Source organism: Myotis nattereri, assembly GCF_964212035.1.
Source record: "Myotis nattereri genome assembly, chromosome: 10".
Lineage (NCBI taxonomy): Eukaryota > Metazoa > Chordata > Mammalia > Chiroptera > Vespertilionidae > Myotis > Myotis nattereri.
The window spans coordinates 58,780,145-58,801,958 of record NC_138085.1 but is presented as its reverse complement, the minus strand read 5'-3'; the positions used below and the strand labels follow the sequence as shown (position 1 = coordinate 58,801,958).

The following is a 21,814-nucleotide window of genomic DNA, read 5'->3' as shown; positions in this document are numbered from 1 at the left end:
AAGAGATTTAGAAAGCTAATTTGTTTCCTTACCCCATCTTTGCGTAAGCCACTGTGGGTTAATTTACTGCTCATAGAGTTTACAAATGTAAGGAAAAGGTTGCTCATCTGATAGCTTTCTGACTTTGGGTCATTTGCTGCGCCCATGGCCATTTCCCTTACCATTTAAAAAATATATTTTTTAAATTGATTTTTAAAAAGATAGGAAGGAGAGGTGAGAGAGAGGGGGGGGGGGGAACATTGATGTGAGAGAGAAATAGCAATCAGATGCCTCCTGCACACCACCCCACTGGGCATCGAGCCCCAAACCCTAAACCTCTCAGTGTACAGTAGGATGTCCAGCCAACAGCCCCACTGGCCAGGGCCATTTTCCCTACCTTTGATTATTAAAATTTACCTCTCAGCTATTAACTTCAGTAACATCTACGACACTGTTTTCAAACTGAAAATTGTGACCAATAGTGGGTTGTGAAATTAGTTTAGTGGGTGATAACCAGCATTTTTGAGAAGTCAAATATGATAGAAAAATAACACTGGATCACATATAGTAAGTGTTGTTTTGTGACAACTATTATAATTATGTAGGGAAGTGAAATTCCTTTTTTCTGTTATCATCCTAGGTTATCTGGCTGAGGCCCTGTGGAGTGGACTGACAAAAGACAGATTAACAAGAGCAAAACAAAAGTTTATGTTTACACATGGGAACACTCAGAGATGAATAATAACAGGGTTGGTTAGAACTTGGGCTTACTAGTATATGACATTTTAGCAAAGGAACAAAAAATTTGTAAAGAAGTGACAAGATTGAGTTTCTAGGGCTGCAAATTGTGGGAAGGCAACTATTTGAGAAGCTAATAGTAAAGTTTGTTAGGTAGGTTCCCCTGGTGCCACCTCCAGATGGGTCTAAAGTGATCTAAGGTGATTAACTTTTGTCCTTCCTGGTACAGAAGGAAGGAGGTGAAGGGAACCTTTATAGATTTACTAGAGGCCTGATGCACTAAATTGATGCACTTGGGATGGGGGGGGGGGCGCTCTCAGCCCAGTCTGCTCCCTCTAGCAGTCTGGGAGCCCCATGATTGATTGCCCCATAGAGGGGGGCCCTGCCCACCAGCTGCAGCGCAGCCAGCCGTGTAGCCTGGGCCTCTCTCTTTGGGGCGATAGATTGCAGAGCCCCCAGTTGATCGCCACTCTGGCCAGTAGCCTGGGCCTCCATCTGCGGGGCAATTGTGTGGCGATGGCCCCCCCGACCAATCTCATTGCACCTGTCTTGGCTGGCCTGGTGACAGTGCATGTCATAGCATGGTTGTCCGGACGGTCGTTCCGCTGTTCGGCCATTTGGTCAATTTGCATATTATGCTTTTATTACTATAGATGTTCTGCTTTTATGCAAATAAGTAGAAGACAGAGAGCTTTTCTTTTTTTTTCTGCTTCTTAGTTGTTTTTAGCTCAAAATAGTTCTTATGCCAGAGTGGCATATTTTGAGATGGCATATTCTGCTCCCTACAGAATCTATGCATACATGTGCTGGGTAATGATGTGAAAATAATCCTTGCTGTAGATTACAGTGAAAAAAATGGAAAGCCACTGATTCCAAAAATTTGCAAAAGCAATATGAGCTGCATGTTTTATAGTTATTAAAACAAGCTAAGACTTTATTTATTAACTTTGGGAAGAAACAAACATATTTCAGGGTTTTTTAATATATATATATATTTTTATTGATTTTTTACAGAGAGGAAGGGAGAGGGATAGAGAGCTAGAAACATCGATGAGAGAGAAACATCGATCAGCTGCCTCCCACTGGGGATGTGCCCTGACCAGAATCGAACCTGGGACCCTTGAGTCTGCAGGCTGATGCTTTATCCACTGATCCAAAATGGTTAGGGCCATATTTCAGTTTTTTAATTAGAAAATTTTACCTTTGTTTTGTCAGATAATTTTAGAATGCATTGTGAAAATTTATAAAATTTCTGATAGAATAAATATTGGATTTGGCAACCTTCTTGAATTTTAATTCTCTTTCATTTAAGATTATTGTGACCCTTTGAGAGGGCATGGAGGGATCTGGAAAGTATTAGGCTAAATGAAATAAGCCAGTCAAAGAAAGACAAGTATCACATAATCTCACTGATATATGGAATCTAATGAATAAAATAAACATGAACAAAATAGATCTAGAGCCATAGAAGCATGGAACAGACTGTCAAATCTCAGAGGGAAGGCAGGGACAGGTGGGTGGGTGGGAAGAGATCAACCAAAGAACTTATGTGCATAACCCATGGACTCAGACAGTAGGGTGATGAAGGCCTGGAGCAGGCTAGAAGAGGCCAATGGGGGGAAAGGGGGGTATATGTAAAGCTTTCAACAATAAAGATTTAAAATAAAATAATTATTTACATGTGCAGTATGTGTCAGTAACAATAATATCCCAGTAATGAAATTCTTATATTTAAGAAATGCCAGTTTGATGAAAGTTAAACAAATTGGGTGTATTTTATTATCTTACTAGTATACTATTCAACTAAACATTAATTTGGTTAGCAACTAATTAGAAACTTTTTACATTACAGTGTTAACAGAGCCTTCCATCCTCCATAAAAAGCTGGTATTTCAGAATAAATTCAAACTCCTCATATGGAGTTTTTGAGTTCATTTAGTTGAAACTTCTATACATTGTTGGCAAATTTTAATTCTATACTAAAATATTTATAATTAATACTAATGTAATTTATTTCAGATTAAATTTAGTGGAAGCTTTTGTAGAAGATGCAGAATTGAGACAGTGTTTACAAGAAGATTTACTGCGTCGATTCCCAGATCTTAACCGGCTTGCCAAGAAATTTCAAAGACAAGCAGCAAACTTACAAGATTGTTACCGACTCTATCAGGGTATAAATCAACTCCCTAATGTTATACAGGCTCTGGAAAACTATAAAGGTAACAAAATGATTTTGTTTTTGTTTTCCTTCACTCTTGATAAACTTAGCAAATGTGTTGTCCTTATATAGCGAATGTGGTTCTGGTAACTCACTCTAAATTTTTCTAATTACAGGTTTACATTGACCTATAGCTCGTTACAGAAGTCATGAGACAACTTAGAATTTTTGCTTTTTAGAAATGAATGCTAGAGTTACTGGGTTTATTAATAGGCCTATTGCACCAACAGTGGCCATTGAACAGGGCACAGTTGCTAAAGAAGACACATAGGACCCAAATCTACAGTTTGCCTATAGGAAAGGGATTCAGTCTAACAGTAGCACTAAAGTAAAGACATGCATTACAGCCTAAAGCAGGGGTGGGCAAGGGCAAACTTTTTGACTCGAGGGCCACAGTGGGTTCTTAAACTGGACCGGAGGGCCGGAACAAAAGCATGGATGGAGTGTTTGTGTGAACTAATATAAATTTAAAGTAAACATCATTACATAAAAGGGTACGGTCTTTTTTTTTTTTTTAGTTTTATTCATTTCAAACGGGCCAGATCCGGCCCGCGGGCCGTAGTTTGCCCACGGCTGGCCTAAAGCCTTCATAGCAAGGGGGCCAGAGAGGTCATGTGCAGGTTCCCAGTGTCCTTGAAAAAGGTCTGTGGTGAAGTACACTTTTTTCCTCAGATCAGGTATCACCAATGTGTACAGGGACCTTCAAATGGAGTCTTGGCTGGACTTTTTAATACTTATTTTATTGGTCTCATGTACATATTCCTGTCCTGTATCTAGCTTCTCCAGCAGAGCCGCCTCTGGGGTGCTCACTGACACCAGGTGCAAGTCATCAGTCACAGTAAACAGTGCTGGCAAGATGAACTGACCACCTGAATATCCTCTGAGCAGTGATTACAAAACAACACAATTAGTATGTTTCATGCCTTCACCAGGGGTTATTGCCATGATTTGAAGAAAGCAGCACAGGCTATTTCCAGGTCTGCTGGAATTAACCTTATTGGCACACTTGTGAAAAAAGTTGATAAAGCGTCTTCTGCTCTCAAATAGGTGAAGTCAAAATGAAGTTATCAGAATAAAGTGAGCAGAGTCACATATAGTTAATAATGATAGTACTGGATAAAATCATCTGCTTTTCCAAGCATAGTTTTTAAGTGAACATAGGTTTCTACAGCAAATCCTATCTAATAAAGAGGTAATATGCTAATTGACCCTCACGCCGTTATAAAATGGCAGCGCCCACAGCCAATAAGGAGGGAATATGCTAATTACTGCCACACCCTCTAATATGGCGGCGCCCAGTCCCGTCAGCCCTACCCCAGGTGGGCCCGGCCGCTCCGTACATCTGCCTCCAGAGTCCCCCAGTCCCCTCAGCCCCCCAGCTGCCCAGGGCCAGCCCGAGGCGTAGGCAAGCCTCGGATGGCAGCTGCCCAGCCACCCAGGGCCACCCGAGGCTCAGGTAACCAGGGTCAGCCGAGGCTTGTGCTGCCGGCAGTGGCAGCAGCAGAGGTGTGATGGGGTGTCCCCTTCCCCTGATTGCCAGGTCACCTCCCACCCCTGAGGGCACCTGGACTGTGAAAGGGGGCAGGCCGGTCTGAGGGCCCCCCTTCCAGTGCATGAATTTTCATGCACTGGGCCTCTAGTATATATTACTAATTAAAGAGTCTTATGTCTAATATATAAAGCATTTTAAGTTTCAAGGTTAAAAATCAACATCTCTTACAACTATTAAAACAAACCTTTCAATATTATGAGAAAGCTTTATTCTTTTGAAAATAGAATTAAACAATTTTATGATGACAGGATACAAAATAAGTATAGATTTAGTGATATTTTAATGTTATTCCTGAAAAAATAAAAATTCAAAGACAGCAGAGGGCAGCAACAGTGTAGAAAGTTCATTTGTGTATGTTGCATTAGAACTGGCTGCATGCAGAAATGTAATAGAATATATTGGTGAGGTAAACATGTATCTAATACTAATTATTAGTTGCCATAATTTAACCTCTATTGTTTGATATTACTTTAGAAATTATTCATTCTTTGTAATTAATAGTCAGCCAACACCTATTATTTGAAAGTACGGGAAATTACTATGCAGAAACTTCTTTAAAAGGTTTGTGTACCTCCCTGGCATTTTGATTTTTTTATTCTGTTAATACATTATTAAAACTAGAATTTCTTGGCCATACTATGCCTTTTTTCTTTTTCTTTTTAAATTTTTTTGTTGCTTTGGAAGGGAGAGCGAGAGAGAAACATCGATTAGCTGCCTCCTGCATGCTCCCCACCAGGGATTGAGCCAACAACGTGGGCATGTGCTCTGTCTGGGGTGCATGGGAGGATGTTCAACCAACTGAACCACAGCAACCAGGGCTTATTTAATCTCTTAATTGGAACACTGTAGTATTACTAATGGAAATTAGGGATATACGGTATGTTAGAGATATTTCATTTTAATGACTTGAGTTACTAAGTCTATTTAAAAAATGCAGTTTAGCTCTAACCGGTTTGGCTCAGTGGATAGAGTGTCAGCCTGGGGACTAAAGGGTCCCAGGTTCGATTCCGGTCAAGGGCATGTACCTTGGTTGCGGGCACATCCCCAGTAGGAGGCGTGTAGGAGGTAGCTGATCGATGTTTCTCTCTCATTGATGTTTCTAACTCTCTATCCCTCTCCCTTCCTCTCTGTAAAAAAATCAATAAAGTATATATTTTTTTAAATGCAGTTTTTTAAGTTATAATTAATGTCACATCTCCGCATCTCTAGTACTCCTTAGGAGGGAGACAGGTGGGAGAGGCAGTGTTTTATTAGTAGGAAGCTTTGGGTGCCAGATTTCTCCCTTTCTAGAAAATAAGTACTAAACAGTGCCCTAGTTGGTTCGGCTCAGTGGATGGAGCATCAGCCTGCGAACTGAAGGGTCCTGGGTTTGATTCCGGTCAAGGGCACATGCCTGGGTTGCGGGCTTGATCCCTATTAGGGGACATGCTGGAGGCAGCCAATCAGTGATTCTCTCTCATCATTGATGTTTCTCTCATTCCCTCTCCCTTCCTCTCTGAAATCAATAAAGATATATTAAAGAAAAAAGTACTAAACAATTAGACTAACTGGGTAAATAGTAACTTTGGAGACCTGCTGTGCTCTTTGTGCTTTTGGATTAAATGATGCTCATTATCTCAGTCAAATTTTTATGATCTGTAGTTTGTACTTTTAAAAATAGGACTTTAGCTGAAACCGGTTTGGCTCAGTGGATAGAGCGTCGGCTTGCGGACTGAAAGGTCCCAGGTTCGATTCCGGTCAAGGGCATGTACTTGGGTTGCGGGCATATCCCCAGTAGGAGATGTGCAGGAGGCAGCTGATCGATGTTTCTCTCTCATCGATGTTTCTAACTCTCTATCTCTCTCCCTTCCTCTCTGTAAAAAATCAATAAAATATATTTTTTAAAAAAAATAAAATAAAAGAAAGAAATAAATAAAAAAATAAAAATAGGACTTTCGTTTATATATTTTTTTATTTCTTTTAGGAAAACACCAGACATTGTTGTTGGCAGTTTTTGTGAATCCTCTTGTTGATCTTCGGTCTGATTTCTCCAAGTTTCAGGAAATGATAGAAACAACTTTAGATATGGATCAGGTATGCAATATGCTCTTTAATTCAAGCAGATTTCTCCCTTTAGTCTTTAATTTTGGCACTTCTGTGAGGCTCCTTTGAGATAGTTGATGTAAGATTAAGTGATGGGGAAAAGTTTGTGGGTTTAAAAAAAAATAATTATTTCAGTGGATGAAAATTAATCTTAAAAGAGGAAATGAAGCCCTAACCGGTTTGGCTCAATGGACAGAGCGTTGGCCTGTGGACTCGAAGGTCCCAGGTTCGATTCTGGTCAAGTGCATGTACCTTGGTTGTAGGCACATACCCAGTGGGGAGTGTGCAGGAGGCAGCTGATCGATGTTTCTCTCTCACCGATGTTTCTAACTCTCTATCCCTCTCCCTTCCTCTCTGTAAAAAAACAAAATATATTAAAAAAAAAAAAAGAGGAAATGAATATTGGGTAAAGGAAACCTCACAAACAAAAGATTTCACATATGCAAGCTGAGTTTTATTAACTCCAAGAGAGAAGGAAAATTATAGTCATTTAGTTCTTTTTCTGGAGATTTCTTCTATTCTTTCATTTGTAACATGTTTCTTTGTCTCCACATTTGACTGCTTCCCTGTGTTTGTTTCTGTGTGGTAGAGCTGCTTTGTCTCCTGGAATTGGTAGAGTGGCCTTGTGTAGTAAGGTGTCCTGTAGGGCCCAGTGGCTCAGCCTCCCCAATCACCTGAGCTGGGCACTCTGTGTACCCCTGTGTGGGCTGTGTGCACAGTCTTGTAGTTGAGCCTTGATTGCTGTTGGCGTCAGTGGGAGGAATTGACCTCTGGGCCAATTGGCTGTGAGGATCAGCTGCTGTGCAGGGGACACCCCTGTGGAGCAGTACTTGCTTTAGTGGGGCTTTGGTGCTCACTGAGACTGCCCCTTGAGTGTGTCGCTCATGGATGTGTAGCATTTGTAATCTGGTATGGAAAGAAGCTGTCTACCAGGTGCACTGGCTGGGGCCACCCAGCAGGAGCTATAGAGAGATCTGCAGATGGCTGCTACTGTGTTGGGCTCATAAGTGCCCAGGTGAGTCCAAGCTGTCTTGTGCCTCTTATTGATAGATATGGGGCATGCTGATGCCAGCTGCTGCTTGTTGGCAAGATTTTAGGAAAGTCTGAAGCCTGAGCCAGGACAGGCCATTCATATAGAAAAGCCATTGCAAACATCTTGAGTGAGGCTGCAAATTGGATGGGGCGGGGACTCAGGGAATCACCAGGGTAGTGTGAACTGTGTGAGCCAGGCTAATGGAAACTCAGACATGGCTGCCAGTCAGCTCTGAGACAGGAGGTCTCAGCATAGGAACAGTTACCCCTGCAAGCACCCCTGTCTGGGAGATAGCTGCCCCTGAGTTTTTGCTCTGATGCCAGACAATCCAATTCCTCCCCATATGTCCCTGGATCCTCCCCCTGCCCTCCTAGCTGTTGCCCCAGCCCTGAAGCTCAGAGGGAGGGAGTCAGTGTAAATTCATGTGCTGGCTCTTTAAGAGGAACTGCCTGGGCCTCCAGCAACCTCCGTGTCACTCAGCCACAATCCCTGCTGGTTTTTACAGCTCGAAGTTACAGGAGCTTCTCTGCTCTGGAACCCTGGGCTGGGGGTCTGGTGTGGGCTAGGACCCCTTGGTCCTCATGGGAGGCCTCCACAGCCAAGATATCCCTCCTGATTGAAAAAAATGCCACATGTAGGTGTCGGACCAAGACTGTTTCCACGCCTCCACTCCTCCACCCCTCCTACCAGTCTCCAGTAGGACTTTCATTCAGCCAGATTTCAGGCGATTCTGAATGATGGTTCTCTATTTTTATTGTAATTTTGATGTGGTTGTGGGAGGTGGTGAGTATCAGCCATTTTGGTTCTCCTCAGATGTACAACTTTTAGATCAATGGAAGGCAGAAATACTGTTTCAGAGACATTTGGATGCAAATCATTACCATCCCTCTGTAGCTAAGGATGTAGCCTTTGATTGGACTGAGTTGGATATTTGTAAACATTACTTTAAATGAAATCATCTGAAGGTGTAGTTCTTGATGGTGAACAAAAATTCTGAGTAAAATAGAGAGGTGGGAAGGCAAGAATTGAGCTTTTCACTGTCACTGCAGCTGTGCATGCTTGAAGGATCCCAGAAGCAAGGCAAATGCTGCCCTTTGTGGTCACCTTTGTTCTTTGAACTTGCTATCTCCTTGCCTTAATATTGTGGGTCTCAAGCTAAGCATGTATCAGAGTCACCTGATGGGCTTGTTAAAACACATGGCTGGACTCTGACCTCAGAATCAGATTCTTATAGGTCTGGGGTAAGGCTGGAGAATTTGTATTTTAAATATGTCCCCCAATGGTACTGCTTGTCTGGGGACTACTTGCTTAATAAACTACTAGTGCAATTGAGAAGTGAGTATGTGACTTTCTTCACAACAGTTTGTAGCCTACCAGTAATGCTGTACTCTTGGACCATCATGGGCAATATCTGTCCAAAATTATTTTGTATAGTTGAGAATGTTTAAGAGTTTCTTAAAATTTGTAGCCCCTCTATCCATGTACAGGTCCTTTATTAAAGATCCCCGTGCAGGTATCTTTATTTTTTATTTATTTTAAAAAATATTTTTATTGATTTTAGAGAGGAAGGAAGAGGGTGAGAGAGATAGAAACATCGTTGATGAGAGATAATCATTGATCGGCTGCCTTCTTCATGTCCCCCACTGGGGATTGAGCCTGCAACCTGGGCATGTGCCCTGACTGGGAATTGAACCATGACCTCTTGCTTCATAGGTTGACGCTCAACCACTGAGCCATGCAGGCCAGGCTGTAGCTATCTTTATTTTTCTTTTTTAACATTTTTATTGATTTCAGAGAGGGAAAGAGAGAAATAGAAACATAAATGATGAGAGAGAATTATTGATCAGCTGCCTCCTGCACACCCCCTGCTGGGGATCGAGCCTGCAACCCAGGCATGTGCTCTTGACTGGAATCAAACCTGGGACCCTTCAGTTCATTGGCTGATGCCCTATCCACTGAGCCGAGCCAGCTAGGGCTGTAGCTATCTTTTTCTCTGGGTTATCATATTCACACCTTCACAGCCTGCCCAAAAGATGTCCTACCTTTTTGGATCACCCTTTTTACCCTCTCCCTCTTCCCTTCCCCACACTGAACAGTAAAAGCTGTATTCCTGCAATAAACAGTTTGTTTTCATTATGTGCAGTATATTAGCCACTACTGTGATAATTATAGAAGATAGCAGGATGATAAAATCTTGGATACTTTTACTTTATATTATGCCTTTTCATGAACTTCCTCCCTCCCTGCCTTCCTGTCATGCAGTATTTTGACTGTATAAATCCAACTGTTACCGGTGATGTTGGCAACTAAACAATGTTGGCGACAAAATGACAGCAGTTGTTACCGGTGATGTTGGAACTTATCTTGAGTTTGGCAAAGAAAGAATTCAGAGCCAGAACTCAAATTATAAGAGAAAGTTTATTTAGAAAGTTACAGAGGTAGTAGAGTGAGCCAGCTGGAAAGCGTGGGCTTAGGAAACAAGTTACAGAGGCAGGAGGAGGTCCCTTGGAGCTTAGGAGAGAGAAAGGCAAAGGTAGAATAATTGGAGGGAATAAGGAGAGGGGAAAGGTGCAGGCATGCTCCTGGGAAGGAGAGTGCACTGCACACCCCTGGGTCATTCATCTTGAGGGTTTCAAAGGCTGGAGCTTTGGGGAGGATCTCAACAGATTATCTTCAGCTTTATACTGATGCACCACAATGAGATTTATTCCCTTACTTCATCTGTCTTTGGGTGTGATTGGCACACACGGCACTAATTGGATTTCTGCTGTTACCCTGAGTAGCATGATTTAGCTATTTACCCTCTGGTTGGGGAGGAGAAGTGTAAACCATTAACTCTTACGTGCCCTTGGTTACGGAAGATAGGATTTTGTGATTTACTAGATGGCTGTAAACTGCTTGGCCATTTAACTATCAGGGTCATTTTCCCTATTCCACTTGTCCTGGTTTACTAGTCTGTCTCATTCCCCCTCAGAAACTTCCATCCCTGAAATTATTCAGGAGTGATGGAGGATGGGGGCGGGGGGTAGGGTGGAGGTCTGCCTTTAGTAACTGCTTCCTGCTGGCAAAGGCCATGTTCCCTGCCTGTATAGGGTATGGAAGTCTCTCCCTGCCTGATCTAAGGGAGACAAGGGATCCAAGGCTAGAACAGTGAGGCTGTTAGCTGATTCTTCCAAAGTAGGAATAGGCTGGAATCCCTGAAGCATCATCATCTTGATATGGAATTCTTGTCTCCAGAACTAATTTCTTGATTTGTTCTATCTTTTGTGATTTTAATGGGTCCTCATTTGGTCCTAGGATGGCTATGTACCAGTAGCAATTTGTGCAACATTTCAAGTAAAAGCCCTGTAATACTTTGATGGAATCATTTAAGCAGTGATTGAGGCCAGGAAAACTACTGATGATTGGCCTAAGATAAACCAGGGGTGGAGATACTCAGAAGAGCACTACCCTATCAGGAAGGGGGAAGGAGGGAAACAACTGTTGTATACATCAGCTGGTGCCTGCTAAGATACTGTGCTGTAATACAGGCTTTCATGTTTTATGATATGCTGCTCTCTTTTAAATGAACAAGATTCCTAGTATATAATATCTTTATTCTCAGTTATAAACCTTTACACTTGTCTCAGGTCATAAGTGAACTCAGCCCTTCACTGTTGTAGATATTTGTAATGAATTTAGCCATCTAAGTTAGATGACTTAGAACTACTTTGGGAAACTCTCAAGAGGCTATCAGTTGCTTCATGTATCTTTTCTGAAAGCTTCACTCGTGTTTTTCAGCTGTGCACTTGAGAGTTCAGTGGTGGAGGGAACAGCCATTAACATGAATGGCTGAGTTAATTTTTTTTCTAGGCTTAGCTTTGTACATAATGCTTAAGGTATTTTTGTGGCTGCTTTCCATAAATCATATAGAAAGATTTTCTATTTTTGAAGTAAATGTAGATCAAAACCATTCCAAGACAAGGTTCAAAAAGAAGCAATGATTTTTCACAAAATATAAACATTTTCATTTAGATCAGATGATTCAGTGAGAGTATTAAATTTTTAAACCTTTCTATACAGTATGTGGACCAAGTTATCTTTGAATATTAGTTTTCACATACACTTATTTATTTTATCTACTGTTGGAAAAGTAGTAATTTTAGATAAGTTTTTATTGAAAATACTGGGACAGAAAAAATTAAAATAAATTTTAAAAAATGCAATTGCATGATCGTGGTACAGCATTATTGTATGAATATATGTAAGTTGTAAAGATAATGTATATAAATGCTTTAAAATGTTCTTGGGAACAAAAATAAATAAAAAAGAAGTATTTATATTTTCCACCTAAAATTAACTCAAAAGGTGTCAACATTTTTGCTTATAGTTATCTGTACAAATAAAACACTATTGTAAAACTGTTATCTATATAAAGCATTCAAATTACGCAGGAAGAAAGAAAGCTTAAAGTGTCTCCCACATCTATCACCCAGAAATAACTGAATTACTATTTAGTCTTTTCCTTTTTTTTTTTAATACCTTTTTATTGATTTCAGAAAGGAAAGGAGAGGGAGAGAGAGAAAAAAACATCAATGATGAGAGAGAATCATTGATTGGCTGCCTCCTGCATGCCCCCTACTGGGGATGGAGCCTGCAACCCCAGCATGTGCCCTTGGTCAGAATGGAACCTGGGACCCTTCAGTTTGCAGGCCAATGTTCTATCCACTGAGCCAAGCCAGCTATACCTAGTTTGTTTTCAAGTATGGGTAGTATTGAGGGTTTTGGGGACAGGTTTTGAAATTTTGTGTTTTAGTCCCTTACAACAAAGTATTGTCCCACTCAAAATGCCAGTAGTGCCTCCATTGAGAGACAGCTAATGATCTTTTTATGGTTATATACAGACAGATGTATAAAAGAATTCAGCTTAATGTTTTTCAGTATAACAAAAAAAAAAATTATGGAAGGAATTGTTGAGCTTCAAATGAATGATTTTCACCACAAGAGAGGAAAAATAACCTAAAAGATAGGTTAAAGAAACTAATTAGAAAAAAAAATATGAAGTGATAGGCAATTTCTTTCAATGACATGTTTCAATTTTGGACAGTATTAATGCCCTGTTGTGAAAGTTGAGCACTAAGCACTGTCTTATGTGCCTGTATAAGAGCCTCATACTTCTTGGTGTTTTATTGTTGTTGTTGTCTTGTGTTTTTTGTTTTTTTTTTTAAATATATTTTATTGATTTTTTTACAGAGAGGAAGGGAGAGAGATAGAGAGTTAGAAACATCGATGAGAGAGAAACATCGATCAGCTGCCTCCTGCACATCTCCTACTGGGGATGTGCCCGCAACCCAGGTACATGCCCTTGACCGGAATCGAACCTGGGACCTCTCAGTCCGCAGGCCGACGCTCTATCCACTGAGCCAAACCGGTTTCGGCTGTGTTTTTTTTGTGTGTGTGTTTTTGTTGTTGTTTTCTCGGTTTTTACTGGTTTTATTTTTACATTGTCCAGGTCTAAAATATGCACAATATGTCTGTAGGTAGAATTCCAATTTTCAGGGTTGTTTAATGTTTATATTTACATGTAAATGGTCTCATGCTCACGGTTAGTCCTTTTGCCATGGCTTCTTCATTTCTGGATTTATAACGTTTGATTTCTGCTTTGGCTGGTATGGCTCGGTTGGTTGGAGCATCCTCCCAATACACCAAAAGATGGCAGGTTCAATTTCGGTCAGGGCACATGCCCAGGTTGCGGGTTGAATCTCTGGTTGGGGCACATGTGAAAGGCAACTGACCGATGTTTCTCACTTGATGGTTCTCTTTCTCCCTCTCTCTAAGATAAAATAAAAAGTTTGATTTCACTTTTATTGGGCTAGACTTGTTTCTCAGGTTAGGGTTTTTTGTTTTGTTTTAAAGAAAGGTTGATGGATATTATAGTCCTTGAGTTATTATTTCATGCTCAATAAGAGTATGTTTTTCAGCTTTATTCTTGAGCAAATCTTGATTATTTTATATACAACTTTTCTAAATTTTGAAGGTGATACACACTGTTCTCTGGCATTCCATATTAATGAAGTTGATACTGTTATAATTAGCTAATTAATAACAATAGGAAAGGAGCAAAGGGAAGGCCAGACATCATAGGCATGTCATTTGGGCAGCTTCACCCAAGTTGTAACTGCACTCCCCAGCGAACCACTGGCCTATTTTCTGCAAAACACTGGGGGAAGGGATCCAACAAAGAGAAGATAGACACATGCCCAGTAAAATTGATTTCAGAGAGGAAGGGAGAGGGAGACTTTGTGTAAGTCTGATATAATGGTATATTGCTTCTTTTTAAAATATATTTTTATTGATTTCAGAGAGGAAGGGGGAGAGAGAGAGAGATAGAAAGAAACATCAGTGACGAGAGAGAATCATTGATCGGCTGCCTCCTGCATGCCCCCTACTGGGGATCAAGTCCATAACCCGGGCATGTGCCCTTGACCGAAATTGAACTCGGGACCCTTCAGTCTTCAGGCTGACGCTCTATCTACTGAGCCAAACCAGCTAGGACTGGTGGTATATTTCATTATCCCAGATTGTTTGGGAGTGGTGAGGTATTGCTGAAGGGCATTTAATTTGGCATGTGGTCCTTGGAGTATTTATTTTAGTAAGTTAGAGCTCATTTACTTTTCCCTTGTTTCACTCGCATCTCCCTAGCAGCATGTTCAAAGCAGTATTCCCCCATCCAGGGAAGGAAAATGTAAGGATATTTAATTTAATTTTCTTGTCTCCAGATTTAGGATTATTAGTAAGAATTCTCAAGTTTTTTTTGACTCACCATTGGGTTTCTGGAAGGTGGGGAAGAGGGTAGGAGCTTGGCCTGCCTCTGACTCACTTTTCTTAAATTAATTGGAGGAGGCAAGTTCAGTGGCAGTATCTGTCCACCATTATAGCATTACTTTTCCCCCCTGGAGTTATCATAAGCCTTGGTCCTTATTTCCAGATCCTCTTCATTGTCTTTTTAAGTAATCATACAATATTTTATTGATGTACCATTATGCAAATACTTGATGTTTTATTATTTCTGGGGTTCACTCTAACAAATAAATCTGCACATATTTTATTCATTCATGTATTGTTTTGCTTCTGTTTATTATTTCCTTAATTTGAATTCCTACAAGTAGAATTGCTATGCCAAAGAGTATAAAAAAAATCTCTTGAGTCTTGTTGCATTGCTTTTTTTAAGGTTATACTAACTTATATTTTCACTAGAAATGAGTGCATTAATTGCACTGTAGCCTCATTAGTATTTGGTGGTGGGGTCTTTTTTTCTTTAAAACAAAGCTGTAGAATAATATCTTAAGGTTGCTTAAATATTCATTTTATCATTATGGCGCTTTACCATTTTCTTTTGGTTTTGTTTATTATCTATTTCCTCATCCATGAGTTGTATGTCATACTTGCCCATTTAATGACCTTGCTGTTTTTCTCATATATGCAAACAAGTGCTGTTATAAAAGAAAATATTAATCTTTATACTTTTATATTTCGCAAAGCTTTTATTTTAACAAATGTTTTATCTTTTTAAAAGTTAGCTTTAAAAAACCTTAAGTTTTAATACTATATAATTAAATATATTTTTCATTTTGTTGGTTTAAATTGAGAAAGTTATTTAATGTTTTTATTTTTAATTGATTTTCTTTTCAAGAGAGATAGGAGAGGGGAGAGAGAGAGAGAAACATCGATTGCCTGCCTCCTGCACATCCCCTACTGGGGGTCAAGCTGGCAACCCCGGGTGTGTGCCCTGACCAGCAATTGAACCAGCAACCTCTTGGTGCATCGGACAGTGCTCAACCAACTGAACCACACTGGCCAGGCCTAACTCTTATATTATGCTTTTATATATAATTCTTTTTCATAGTTATTAATACCTATAAGAGTAGGCTTTATTTTTTAAAAATATTTTTTCATAATTTTGTCTTTAAATTTTAGTCATTTTGTTTTCTTTCAAAAAGATTCATATTGGGCAGTTATATAGGAATGAGTAGATCTTAACATTTGATTGAGTTTTCTGAGTCTGCCTTGTCATTTATCAGTGCTTTTTTTTTTTTTTTAATATATTTTATTGATTTTTCACAGAGAGGAAGGGAGAGAGATAGAAAGTTAGAAACATCGATGAGAGAGAAACATCGATCAGCTGCCTCCTGCACATCTCCCACTGGGGATGTGCCCACAACCCAGGTACATGCCCTTGACCGGAATCGAACCTGGGACCTTTCAGTCCGCAGGCCGATGCTCTATCCACTGAGCCAAACCGGTTTCGGCATTTATCAGTTCTTAAATCTTCTAATAGGCAGGTATCTTTATAAAAATCTTATTAAGGCTTTGTTTCTAAATATTTTGTGTGTTTAGTATTGTGAGATCCACTTTTCATCATGATTTCTTGCTGCTTATTATTGGTAAGAAATTATGAAAACAAAGTACTTAAGAGTATGTTTTTAAATTATGAGATTTTGATGAACTTTCAGTTTGAAGAAATAAAATTCTATAGTTTTTTTTTGTTTTGTTTTGTTTTTGGTTTTTTTTTTTAGAGCTAACTTTTTGAGATTCCTAAGGCATTTCCTTGGTTTGGGCAAAAACTAAATGTTCTGTTATAAGCTTAGAACATTGAGCATTCTTTAGTAATATTAGGAAAAATGTTTTGAACGTTGTTTAAGGGAAATGTAAATAAAAATAATACTATTGGTGACATATGCATCAATAGTACTATGTTTCACAAGGATAATTTTGTACATCTAGATCTCTAAGCTGCTCATAAACAGAACTTTATATCTCTTGATAAATAGAAGCTTCTTATAGTTGTGACTGAGTCACTTATGGGTAGTGAATTATTTAACTCAAAACATGAAATCTAATAAATAAGCAAAAGAACATACTTCCTTCATGACTTCCATCTTTAAAATGTAACCACTCTTTGTTCTCCCTATAGGTGGAAAACCACGAATTCCTTGTAAAGCCTTCATTTGATCCTAATTTGAGTGAATTAAGAGAAATAATGGATGGTTTAGAAAAGAAGATGCAATCAACATTAGTAAGTACAGCTAGAGATCTAGGTAAGAATGGGCTGTTCGAGGTTTGAATAATTCTTTTGTCTATATAATATCCACTGGTGTCAGAATTACTTTCCTAGAAGACACACTTGATTGTGCCAATTTCTTGTTTAATGTGCCAGACCCTTTTTCTACAGAATAAAATTACAAACACTTATAGTTGGCACACATGGTACTTTACATTCAAAGCCTTACCTGACTCATCTTCCAGACTCATTTCTTATTAACTCCCTCAAATCCTAGCATGACTCCCCATTCCTGCCAAACAAATCACCCAACAGGTCCTTGCATCATGTCTTTTAAATAAGACCAGTTTTAAATGTCACCTCCTCTATAAGCCTAATTCTGCTAGAAATAGTTCATTGATTTGGCTATGGGGTTCTTGAGCACTTCATTAATATCAATTTTTAAAATGTCTGCCTGCAAACTAGATTAATTCCCTAGTTAGTCTCACACTATTCACACTGTTTTTGTTCTAAATTTATAAACCTCTTTGTTCTGAGCATCACTCACATGTGTGCTGACTGAATAAATGAATCTCAGCATTCGAACTGTAAGACCCCTTCAGGGCAGTAGTACTTAAAATACTTAAACTTTTGGAGAATCTAAAAGGTATGGATCCTCTTCCAAGAAACATGCCATCTATCTATATGTATATAAAAGCCTAAGCAACCGGCTGACTGAACTACTGATCAACCGGTCACTATGACTCGCACTGACCACCGGGGGGCAGATGCTTAACGCAGGAGCTGCCCCCTGGTGGTCATTGTGCTCCCACAGCTAACTTCCTGCAGCCGGCCAACCTCCTTCGGTCCCTCCCCTGACCCCGAAAGCTGGCCAGGCCAAGGGACCCCCACCCATGCATGAATTCGTGTACCGAGCCTCTAGTATCTTCATATTGAAAAGATAAGGACTGGATCCTAGAGTCAAGAATCTTTTCCTTTGAAGAATATTAAAATTTACCCCTATCATGTCATAGTTATCTACAGTCCCTTTGCTCCCCAGTCAAGTGAGATCTGTCTGTAGTTGTTGGCTGCTAACAATATTTGATAGTCATGCTTCAGCAAATAAATTGGTAGTTACTATCTCTGTCTTCTAGTTTGTGGTCTAAAGATCACATTGATAAGTGAGATTATGAGAGGACAGACTTAAACTCAAAAATCTTTGTTGCATGAAGTCTAGCTAATCTATCATTGCTTGTTTTGTAAAGTTTCCTACACTTAACAAAAAACATTTGTCCTAATTTTTCTAGAATTTCATTGTCAGAGTCTCCAGTTTTTGTTTGGAAAGTGTATGTGTTCAGTTTGATGTGCTCTGTCTCCCCGAGAAATGCTTTGGTTAATGACTAAAGAACCCTCAGGCAGAACTCCTCAAAGGCAGGGTTTATTGTGCTCACCTTCGTGCCCCCAGCGTCTAGAGCAGTGTGTGTGCCCACTGCTGGTGCTCTGCTTCCTAGGTTGGGTTTACCCAGAAAGTGCTTCCACTTCAGAAGCAACATTTATAAGGGACCTTAAGGGTTTATTTATATCCTTAATTTGTGTAGATTTTTGTGTAAAGTGAAGTAGGACTTGTATCGTTCCTAGCTAGATAACAATAATTTTCAGTACCTATTTTGTAATAAAAGTATGCTTTTTACTCTTTAGATATAATTATTTTAAACATCTACATGGAAAATGGCTATTGACAAACTTTTTTTTTTTTTCCTTAACATAAAGGTTTGGAATCTGGCAAACAGATTAAACTGGATTCAAATTCACAGTTTGGATATTATTTTCGCGTAACGTGTAAAGAAGAAAAAGTCCTTCGTAACAACAAAAACTTCAGTACTGTGGATATCCAGAAGAATGGTGTTAAATTTACCAATAGGTTTGTAAGCCTGTATCATATTATTAAGCCTTCAGTAGTACCATAGAACTAAATTATTCTCTGATGAAATGTAGTGCCCATTACTTTCAGTAGATGTTTTCATTTTTAAAAATAATACCATTACCTTGATTTGCAGTGCATTGACTTCTCTTAATGAAGAATATACTAAATACAAAACTGAGTACCAAGAAGCCCAGGATGCCATTGTTAAAGAAATTGTCAATATTTCTTCAGGTAATAATAGAACCAAAAGATTCTGAATATGACCTGGTTTTTGATCCTAGGAAAACATCAGGATGTTTCAAGAGTGGTCTTTTAAAAAGTTATTAGACTGTTAATTATGTTAGGCTACCTACCAAATAATGCATGCTGTATTGTGGTAGGAAAAGTAACTGGAAATTACTCTGGTACATGAGAAGATAAGCTAGTGCAGGCTGAGGAATGGGAATACCCTGAAAAACAAAGATGTGCGAAAAAGCACAAAACTTAGCTGTAGTAATAAGGGGAAGAAACACCAAGGACTATTAATAATCTGTGGGCTCATGCTCTAGGTTATGGAAATAAATATCACTGAAAAATAAAAGTTATACATGAGACAAGCAAGCCCTTTTAAGTTCTGTGTGCCATTTATAGATTTTCAGAGTTCATTCTAGAGCAGCCGTGGGCAAACTACGGCCCACGGGCCGGATCCGGCCCGTTTGAAATGAATAAAACTATAAAAAAAAAGACCGTACCCTTTTATGTAATGATGTTTACTTTGAATTTATATTAGTTCACACAAACACTCCATCCATGCTTTTGTTCCGGCCCTCTGGTCCAGTTTAAGAACCCATTGTGGCCCTCGAGTCAAAAAGTTTGCCCACCCCTGTTCTAGAGGCATCGTTTGAGGTGAATGTTTTATAATTGAAGGGACAGAATGCCTTAACATCATGGTATTGCCCTTAGCATGAAATGAATGTATGTTTAACACAGTAGGTGGGGATATGTTAATTAAGCTGGAAGGCTTTGCCTATCATCATGTGGCTATTGCTTATAACCTTAATTGTGCCTTGCAAAAATATACCAAAGAAATGCTTAAGCCAAGTGATCAAAGTTGGCATCACTAGTAATGGGACAAGTGACATTATATATTTCCTGATGGGATGCAGAGGGAAGGACACAATATAACCTATGTAATCTTGACAAAACATTTAACTTGATTATAAATAAGAAGAAAAAAAAGTAAATTTAGATTGTGGCACACTTCTATTTAAAAATGTCAGCATCATGGAAACAAAAAAGAAGAATGGTCAGGATCTGTTTTAGATTAAAGGAGACTTAAAGAGACAGTGGATGCAGTGGATGAACCTTGATTGGATCAAGGATTAATGGTTGTTGGAGAATAGTGATAAAGTACACTATTGGAACAAATTGGCTAAGTTTAATATCTATATATATTTAAGGCTAATATGCAAAGTGTCCCCTCGGGAGTTGGACCGGGAGTTCTATCGCTTGCTATTACGTGCGCTGACCACCAGTGGGCGGTGCGGAACATGGCAGGCGACCAGCAGCAGCAGCGGGGCGCTGAGGGAGCAAGAGAACGTGGGAGGCAGGGAGGTGGGGAAACTGATTGGCTCTGATCGCTGGCCAGGCCTAGCAACCCTACCTGTTCATGAATTTTGTGCACCGGGCCTCTAGTGAGATTATAATAGTACTAGAGGCCTGGTGCACAAAAATTTGTGCACTGGGGGGGGGGGGGGTCCCTCAGCCCGGCATGTGCCCTCTCGCAGTATGGGACCTCTCGGGAGATAACGACCTGCTGGTTTAGGCCTGCTCCCAGGTGGCAGAGGGCAGGCCCAATCCCTAGGTGCAGCCCCTGGTCGGGCTCAGAGCAGGGCCGATTGGGGAGTTGGGGCGCCGCCCCCTGTCATGCACAGAGCAGGGCGGATCGGGAGGTTGCGATGCCACCCTCAGTCATGCTCAGGGTAGGGCCGATTGGGGGGTTGGGGCACCGCACCCTGTCACACTCAAGGCAGGGTCGATGGGGAGGTTGCGGTGCCACCCCCTGTCACGCATAGAGCAGGGCCGATCAGGGGGTGGGGTGCTGCCCCCTGTCACGCACAGAGCAGGGCCCATCAGGGGGGTTGGGGCTCCATACCCTGTCACGCACAGAGCAGGGCTCTTCAGAGGGTTGGGGAGCTCCCCCCTGTCACTCACAGAGTAGGGCCGATAGGGTAGTTGGGGCACCGCCCCCTGTCACATACAGAGCAGGGCGGATCAGGGGGTTGGGGTGCCGCACCCTGTCACACTCAGGGCAGGGCCGATGGGGAGGTTATGGCTCTACCCCGTCACACACTGAGCAGGGCCCGTGAGGGGCGTGGAGGGTTGGGGCGCCGCACCCTGTCACACACAGAGCAGGGCCGATCAGGGGCTTGGGGCGCTGCACCCTGTCACACACAGAGCAGGGCCGATCAGGGGGTTGGGCCACCGCAGCCTGTCACATACAGAGCCGTAGGGCAATCAGGAGGTTGGGGAGCTCCCCCCTATCAGGCACAGAGCAGGGCTGATCAGGGGGTTGGGGCGCCTTCCCTGTCACACACAGAGCTGCAGGGCGATCAGGGGGTTTGGGCGCTGCCCCCTGTCACACTGATCCCAGTGCCGGGAGGCCTCACGGCTCCGCTGATCTCCGTGCTGGGAGGCATATTACCCTTTTACTATATAGAATAGAGGCCTGGTGCACGGGTTGGGGCCGACTGGTTTGCCCTGAAGGGTTGTCCTGGATCAGGGTGGGGGTCCCCACTGGGGTGCCTGGCCTGCCTGGGTGGGGGGCTGAGGGCTGTTTTCAGGCTGGTGAGTGACTGAAGCTCCCAACTGCTCCTTTTTTTCTTTTCTTTTTTTTTTATTCTGGGCCAGCTTTAGCTCTGAGGCTCCAACTCTTAGGCCTCTGCTGCTGAAAGCAGGTTTCTGGCCTTTGTTTACCTTCTGTATTTGAAACAATGTTGCGATCCTGCTGGCTGAAGCCCGGTGACTAAAGCATGTTTCTGGGGTTTTGTTTAGCTTCTATATTTGTAACATAGTTGCTTAGAGTTGCAGCTCAGAGGCCGGCAGCGGCAGGCGGGGAACGTTGGAGTCCTCCATCACTGAAGCAAGCAAGCCTCATGTTCGCTTCCAGTTGGCTGGCAGTTAATTTGCATATTGCCCTAATTAGCCAATGGGAAGGGTAGCGATCGTATGCTAATTACCATGTTTCTCTTTTATTAGATAGGATTGGTGTTGCAGTTTGTGGATGTGTG

At 41.0% G+C, this 21,814-nt stretch overlaps 1 protein-coding gene across 1 annotated transcript in view; it reads left to right on the top strand.

Annotated features, from left to right (window-relative positions):
• Window positions 1-21,814, top strand: part of MSH2 (mutS homolog 2) — a 58,457-nt gene that overhangs the window by 26,002 nt on the left and 10,641 nt on the right. Inside the window, exons 7-11 of the mRNA XM_081101479.1 lie at window positions 2,737-2,936; window positions 6,451-6,560; window positions 16,556-16,679; window positions 18,392-18,542; window positions 18,679-18,776. Coding sequence (XP_080957605.1) covers window positions 2,737-2,936; window positions 6,451-6,560; window positions 16,556-16,679; window positions 18,392-18,542; window positions 18,679-18,776 — 683 coding nt within the window. The remainder of the gene's footprint in view (window positions 1-2,736; window positions 2,937-6,450; window positions 6,561-16,555; window positions 16,680-18,391; window positions 18,543-18,678; window positions 18,777-21,814) is intronic.